General features: G+C 43.7%; 1 protein-coding gene across 1 annotated transcript in view; it reads right to left on the reverse strand.

Annotated features, from left to right (window-relative positions):
• Positions 1-7,140, reverse strand: part of SLC5A1 (solute carrier family 5 member 1) — a 34,929-nt gene extending 27,789 nt beyond the window's left edge. Inside the window, exons 1-2 of the mRNA XM_019539165.1 lie at positions 6,798-7,140; positions 4,621-4,692 (exon numbers count right to left, since the gene is read on the reverse strand). Of these exons, the coding sequence (XP_019394710.1) occupies positions 4,621-4,692; positions 6,798-6,884 (159 nt within the window). The 5' untranslated portion in view covers positions 6,885-7,140. The remainder of the gene's footprint in view (positions 1-4,620; positions 4,693-6,797) is intronic.
• Between the last annotated feature and the right edge of the window lie 1,243 nt (positions 7,141-8,383).

Genomic DNA, 8,383 nt, shown 5'->3' on the forward strand with positions numbered 1-8,383 from the left:
GATGTTGAACAGTGCGGGCCCGAGGACCGAGCCCTGGGGGACCCCACTGCCCACATCCCTCCAGGTCGAAAATGACCCATCCACCACCACTCTCTGGGTGCGGCCCTCCAACCAACTTGTGATCCATTTGACTGTGTAGCTGTTGACCCCACAGTCTCCTAGTTTTTTAATGAGAACAGGGTGAGAGACAATGCCAACGGCCTTCCTAAAGTCCAGAAAGACTACGTCCACTGCTACCCCTGCATCTAAGGCTTTGGTGACCTGGTCAGAGAAGGCCACCAGGTTGGTCTGACAGGACCTGCCTCTAATGAACCCGTGTTGGTTGCCCCGAAGCATAACCTCCCCCGCTGGCCCCTCGTGGACATGCACCAGGATAATTCTCTCAAAAAGCTTATCCAGGATCAAAGTAAGACTAACTGGCCTATAGCTTCCTGGGTCCTCCTTCCTCCCTTTTTTTGAAAATGGAAACCACATTGGCCCTCTTCCAGTCCTTTGGCACCACACCAGAGCACCACGAGTGCTCGTACAGCCGTGCCAGGGGTCCCACAATGACCACAGCTAATTCCCTCAGCACTCGGGGGTGAAGATCATCTGGACCAGCTATGACCAGCAATGACCTGTCAAATCCTTTAACAGGTAATTTTTGACAGGGGGTTGGTTAATCTAACTGAGGGCTGCAGGTAGATTAAAGTTACAGTTCATTTTCTATGCATTACTCATTAATCTATTCCCCTACTTTTTTCATTAACTTTTCGATCAGAAGATTGTCATTGCTCCCCCCCAAGTCTCACGGGACTCTCTAAATCCTACCTTTTGTGTAGCAGCCTAAGTGAATACATTCTTAGTCTCTGGTGTTCGATCTTTTCCTTAGCTCATGGTGGGTCTCTGTAGAGGTGACTACTCTGGAGGAACAACACTGCTTTTTTTATTCTACTCCTTTGGGGCACACATATACATGTATGAATCCCCTGCTCTCTGCACCTTTAGCCATGCTGAAAAACCTACAGAGTGCTTAGTGCCAGCCTGTGCAATGCTTAATTTCTCTGCTCAGTATCTCTTCCAAAATAGGAGAACTCAGTTCAATTTCAATTTAGTACATTCATTCCTCTCCTTATATTTCAAAATTACTGTTCACTACATTTTTCCAGAGGCTGTATTGTTCAGCTATTGATGCCCAGCAGCCACTACTTTTATGCCATTCTAACAGTTATTTCTGAAGAAGAGCAGGTTAGGATCTATTGTTTCTTTGTGCACCAAAGTACCCTTTAATGTAGCTGATGAGCAGAGATATGTCCCCACACTTTTACTATTGTACATTTTTATTCCCAGGGCCCTGTCAATACTGGGTGTTGTACCATGTACCAAGATACCAGAATACCTGTTTGTCCAGTGTCAGGTAAATTCCTCCCTATGTCCATAAGACAATGCAACACTTTCAGCTGTTATCTGACTGAACTCCTCACCCCTCCAGCTAGCAAAAGAAGAAATAATTCAGTGTCCATGGTTCAGGGTTTCATAGTTGGGCTTTATAAGAATGCCACAATCTGCTTTTTATATTTTAAGAGACTTTTAGAGTCATGTGTGCTCTTTCTGTACATCTATACCTGGATGCCTAAAACAACAAAGTTTTTCTTTTAGGATTGCTCTTGGGGTGCTTAAAACAGGACTACGGGAAGCTGCAGCTTTCATTACTGTTGGAAATGCACCGGGACAGTCTGTAAGAACTTGATGTACAGGACCTTCACTAGCTATTGAAGTTACTGAATCATATTTCATACTTAGTACATGTCACTACAAAAGCATGAATTGGGCCCACAGATTGGATGGAACAACCTCACATGGACCCAGTTTTGTTAAATGTTGGGCACCACTAATTTCAACTGACATCAAGGTTTGAGCCAAACATTTGAGGCAAAATTGGTAGTTTCTGCCCAGTGCAACTGTATTTACCCTATTTTGCTAACAAACAAATCATCTGGCTTGTGCCCACGCACAAGTATCAGAAGCAGGATTTTACCTCCCTTCTTCTGATTGCCGGCTCTCATCTAACCTGCCAAAACACAGCTTTCTTACAATGACTATAATCCCTTTCCTGTTCTTGTTAGGAATAAATCCTGGAGAAATTGCCACTGACAAACATCTATTCATGTGGCGTCAACAAAGCAAAAGAACAACTCACTGCCCTGCTCTCTCCTTTTTTTACTCTCACAGCTTATCCTTGAGGCCACTGAGTATAACAATATAGCATGTTACAACAGAAAATATACAATGGGAAATGTCTTGGAAGTGTTTAATTGTTTCCTCCTTCTCTATTTGAGAAAGCAATTGGTAACATCAGCACATCTCATCACCCTGAAAGCAAAAGTAGCAAATCTGATAAAATGTGAAGAGTGTGTTTATTTGGACTTCAGAAACTCAGCAACATTTTCCAGGAATATCCTCAGGTCATAATCATGCTTAGCACAGCCCAAGGATGAAAGCAGGAAGTGGCATTTATTTGTAATCACATTATGTAAGTCACTGTTCTCAACACTATGTTGATTTTTATTATGTTTTATTTTTCTGTATTTTTTTCTTGGTTTCCTAACCCCAGCTATTTGCCCTGGGTGACCTGAGCCCTGCTCAGAATCTGAAACCTGCCAAAGTATTTTTTGGAATCTCCTTTACACAAGATGAGATCTCCAGGATGGTATGTTGGCATGAGTATTTAACTTCAGGGTTTGAGTGTTTGCCATTCCTGTTTTTCTCTTTGCTACTACCTGGAAGGATGAAGAGAAAGATTTGTTCTTATGTTCTGGGAAGGTCCCTAGGTATTCCAAAACGAGGGATTAGAAAGATGGTTTTAGAATGCGCAGTGGATTAGATCCTCTATTGCAATAAACTCACAGTATTAGGGGAGGCAGAGATAACACTAAGAGATATTCCAGGAGCCACAAAGATGCCCTCTGGCCTGTGCTATGCCTCCCACCTGAAAACAGTGTGTGGGTGATGTTAAACACTGGGGGATTCCCTGCACTGGGGGAGTTCCCAGCTAATTCTTGCAGACTGACCCTTTAGAGCGAGGACCTGGCTCAGGGATTTTTCTGCGTGCAGATACAGGCCTAATTCTCCGCTGTTTTATAACGTGTCCTCACCTCCATCTGCATAAAAGAGTCTTGTTTTGTTGTCACTGTTCAGGGGCATAAACATTTACCAGGATGAAAAGCAGTGGAGAATCAGGCCCAGGACATGTAATGTCAGGATCAGACAATGGTAGTGTTATCCTGCATCGGTCCCTTAACTCAAGCAATCAAAAATTAGCTGTATGTTTTGTAAAGAGGAAAACATTTTCTTTAAAATAATTCTAAAATTCTCCCTTTCCAACTGATTTGTACCAGGACCTGGATTTTCTTAGTCTTAGCCTATCCAATGAGATCATCCTTGTGCTGGAAAATGCAATGCTCCATCTTTTAAATGGCAGCTCTAATTCCACTGAAAGGCAGGCAACAGTCTGAAGCACCATAGGCAGTGATGTAGAGTTCTGTAAACTACTTTTAAAATCTCTGTATTTGTGTTTCTCCAAGGCCCCAGTCCTGCAGCTGTGTAGATTGGTAGATCCCTGCATCGAGTCCCACTAAAATGGAATAGTCCACCTGCATGGATCTGATCAATGGATAAGAGCTAGGTATGGTAACCAGATTTTTCCTCCAAGGTGACCTACAACAATCATCACAAAAGTCCCATGTTAGTGACACCCAGGCAAGGCATCACATTTCTAAGCATCCCTGTAGATCAGTTGGTTAGAGTGTCGAGCTAAGGCTGTAAGTTCAAGCCCCTTATGGGCCACAAGATCTTTCCTGCCTCAGGCAGAGGGTTTGACTAGATGACCCCTTGAAGTCCCTTCCATCCCTACCTTTCTATTATTTTATGATCTGCAAGGAAGTTTCATTTAAATAGGGACAGGGTAGTCTGGGAAGAGATGGTACTGGGCTTACTCAGACTTATCAGGTGCTGTTGTCAGCTCTGTGACCTTGAGCAAGCCACTTCACTTGTGCATAACTCAATTTTTCCCCAGCCTAAAACAAGGACAGTGATACTTGCCTTCCTCTGGAAAGCATTTGGGATCTACGAAACAAACGTTCTAAGTAAAAGTTAGGTATTATCTTCAATATAAACTATGACCTATTCACTTATTTAAAATGTTCCACAGTTTTCTCCATGAAGCAGTCAACTTCATAAAGCAAAGGACTGCAGTGCTTAGCACCAAAGCAACAGAATAGCCAAAGAGGCTATGCCTACACATCACACCTCAGCATGAGTCAGACCCTTAGAAAACTTTGATTGGCTCCAAAAGAAGTCCTAAAACACTCAACCACCTGCAGCATGGAGTTAAACATGAACTAACCTACCTGAGCATTTCCACTACTGTTTGCAGCATGCTTTGTGTTGCTGTGGTTAGATTATTACAGGAACCCCTAATTAGTCAGGTTAAACCTACTTCTCGCTTGTCTACAGTATACTGCAGTCATGGCAGTTCCTACAGCTCCTAAGCACCCCATTGCTCTGTCTGGATTGAAAGTATAGTTATATTACCTGCACACACGCGAAGACATACATACATAGTACATAATGAAAACTCACCGGCCACCACACCATGCTCCTCCCTGCCAAGAAGAATCCACCCACTGTCCCTCGGTTGGTTGAGTACATAGCCTGCAAGACAAAATGATTAGATACATTTGAACACTTCAATTTTCATTATGGCTGGCCTGCAAAACCAATGCTAAATACTGGACATGTTAAAAGACAATAAGAACATGATGCAAGAAACACATCATTATGCCAAGGCTTATGCTTGCAAACTCATATGAGCACTCCTTTCAGGTGAGTAATCTCCTTGATGTTAGACCCCCAAAAAGCCAATGTTGCAGTAGACAAGATATAGCCAGCCTCCTTTTTCCTCAAAGGATGGACCAATCTTCTGTAGGAATCTACTGTCCGGTTCTGATGATATCACCAATATACCCATGCTCCACTTGTCAGTATTTCTGCATTTCCACAGAGTGGACAGGTAAGAATGATGGTCCTCAATCTCATTTTAGATTTGACAGGCATGGATTTTATGAGGAGTTTTCCTCAAAGTTTTACCAAGTCTTCATCCAAAGCCATTTGTAAACAATGTATTCCCCATACTTTCAAAGAACCTTGGTTCCTACCCATACAGGGGGCATATTTGAGCCAAAGCAAGCCAGATCTCTGATCCTGATATAGAAGCAAAGAAGTAAATAAAACCCAGTTACATTTCACTACTCAAAATAGTTGAATCAATATTTATCAGCATTGCCAGGGAGAGACAACCTTTCAAAGCTATTCAGATGTTAGAAACTGTAGTGCCTCAGTGTCCAATATGCCTCTTCTGTTCCTGGGAGTTTAGTATTACAGAGGTTAACTACAAACTTCTAGGCAGATTGTGCTTTAACACCCAAGCCTGGCTCCCTCGCCAAACTCCCCAGTATCCTCTGGGCGGCTGTATGCTATATCATTCTTTAGTGGAGACTTCAGATCATGCTTTGAGGGAAAGAAGGGTATAAGGCACAGAAAAGTCTCTTATATACTCTGACCCTTGATAACCACTGAACTATTGCTTATGAAAGTTTATGCATCTTTGATTTAGTTAGTTTATAAGGTGCAAACCTACCCTGCCTCTTGCCGAAAGAGTACACCAGCCAAAACTAATGGCCATTTTGCATCACCAAAGTGGTAACCAAACACTGATGCGTGTCCCTCAATAGTTTCTCACGTCTCAAAACTCTTCCAGGCTACTCAAGTGGAAGATTTTGCCTCCCGTTGCTTACTTACTCTGTGACATGGTCTGTGAGGTTTTTTGGAGGTAGCAAAGGGCCACTGAGGAAGGAGCAAGTTTCCCTGACTCAGTCCTTTAGCTGTCAGCTCTTTTCTCAGAGAAGACAGTTTGAGTTCTCCTCAGACAGGATATCTGTTCCGGAGAGTGACATTCAAGTGTTTTCCACTAAAGCACCATCATAGCAAATACTATCTTCCCTCCACCTTTGAACCCTGCAGTATCTAGTGTTACTTTAATGGGGCAATCTCTCTCCTTTACCTGTTAGATGCAAAAATATGTATTTTTTCAAAGATAAGTCACAAAAAGTGCCTGATCCACACTTCCTGGGCAAGGAGGAGACAACAGAATTTTACTTGGACATTAAACGAAGATGACCACAGCACCAGCAGCATTTGCACTAACTGAGGCTGGGTCTTCCTGCAACCATCTGCCTGGGCTTTCCATTCATTTTGCATACATCCTGCAGCATTTCCCAGTGGCCATCTGCCACTGTATTGCCATTCCATGACACCATGGCTTCCATCCCAGTTGCAATTACTTACAACACAAAACAGTATTTACATGACCTTCCTATCCCAGCAGCTCCCACTACAATCTCCATTCATCCACAAACCAGCTTCATTTCCCCCTTCTTCCTTACGAGGACCTTTCTCTAGCCCAAGCCCCATCTATCACCCATCTCCCTGACATCTTGATACTCCCTCCTCTGCCCTTAGCCTAAGCCCCAGCTGTCCTCTCTTTGAACTATCATCTTGCCACCTTCACTCCTACTCTCAGCCTCACTCCAGGGACTGATGTCCCCAAGGAACTGCATCACAATTCCAACCCATACACCCTCAAACCATCCTTTCAAATAAGCAGCAGGTAATTTATACAACTATAACTTTATTTTACAAAGCCATTCCCTTTAAACTCAATAAAATATTCTATGTAACAAAAGAAAATTCAAACATACCCATAATCCCACTGCCAGGACTACCACAAAATAGATGACTATGACAGAGATGTCTGCAGGATTATTGATCTTGTAGGAGGAATCCATTCTGCCTGCTTTTCTGGTTCCCTCCTTTCTCCTCTTCTTATATTTCGTTTGCAGACTTCAGGTTAATGATAAACCTCCTTCGCCCCTCTCTGTCTTGTATAATATATAACTTTGATTCACTTATTTCTATCAGGTGCAAGTTGAAAATGGTGCTTTTCCTTGATCTGTGATTTCCTCCAAAGAAACTGTTCCCTGTTACAGGTGCGGCAGATCACTGAGCCAAAAGTCCTGAGTTCACTTTCCCTGCCAAAGGTGCTCAGAGTTTCAGCACCTAAGAGCAGGTTCATAAGAAGGCGTGAGCAATGGAAGGAGTGGCTTGCCCACAATAAACCCAGTGTATTCACCTCACTGCTTTTGAATACTCCTTTCTGGAGCTGTTGTTCCTGTAAAGCTGGTCATGGAACATGTTGTTCACCTGAGAGCAGGATGCTTGCTAATTACCAATCCCAAAAGAGGAGTGACCCAACACAGGGAAACACCAGGGGTCCAGGCGATTCCCTGTCCCAGCATGAATAGACACTAGAGATGCAGCCCTGTATTTCTGAGTAGAAGGTATTAGGAAGCTGCTTTGATTTCTTACATGTGGACATTTACTGAGATGCATCTGAGATACAAAAGCTGAGATCCAGAAGTGAACCCTTCCAGAGATTAACACAGAGAAACTAACAGAGTTGTCAGACTAACACACCTAGCTACCTCCCTCTTCCTTCAGAGTTCGGGATGCTCAGGTGTAGGGTTTGGGAATCTGCCTACTGTGACTACCCACACAGCTCCACTTCACATTCGAAGGACCCCAAAGTTCAGTGGTGCATGGATTGGGACCCATCTCCAGTGATTTATTCATTCTTAGGCTTCAGAATTAGACCAAGCAAAATGGCCTGACAAATGGGAACTCAAAGATGTGAGGCCAACTGCAATTAGTTCTCCCTCAACATGACAAGAAATTGAGGGTCTCAACTGGATGACTCAGGTGCCTGTACACTAATGAGGCAGTACACCTCCTTGGAGACCAACATCGACTCCAAGAAGGAGTGGTTTGAAGCCCTCTGGGTCAACTTACAGGGGGAGGTGGGGGGACCACAGTGAGAGAGACTGTGTCGTAGGTGCGTACTACAGACCAACAAACCAGGGGAGGAGCTCAATCTGGAGTTCTCTCGAGAATTTGCAGAGGCCACTGGCACATGGGATATGGTCATCATGGGCAAATTCAATTACCCAGACATCTCTGGGGAGGAACATTCAGCTAAGTCAGACCACTCACGTTGCTTCCTGACCTGTATCAAAGAGCTCTACCTGACTCAGGAAGCACACAGGTCAATCAGAGGTAATGCTCGCCTACACTTGGTCTTGGCCAAAGAAGATGGTCTGGTGAGTGACTTGAATATACCGTGGGATGACAAGGTCAAACGGTCACAAACTCCTGCAAGACCGTTTCAGGCTGGACATAAGGAAGAATTTCTTTACTGTCCGAGCCCCCAAGGTCTGGAACAGTCTGCCAG

This window comes from Crocodylus porosus, unplaced genomic scaffold (assembly GCF_001723895.1).
Source record: "Crocodylus porosus isolate Cpor-Errol unplaced genomic scaffold, CroPor_comp1, whole genome shotgun sequence".
In the NCBI taxonomy this organism is placed as follows: Eukaryota; Metazoa; Chordata; order Crocodylia; family Crocodylidae; genus Crocodylus; species Crocodylus porosus.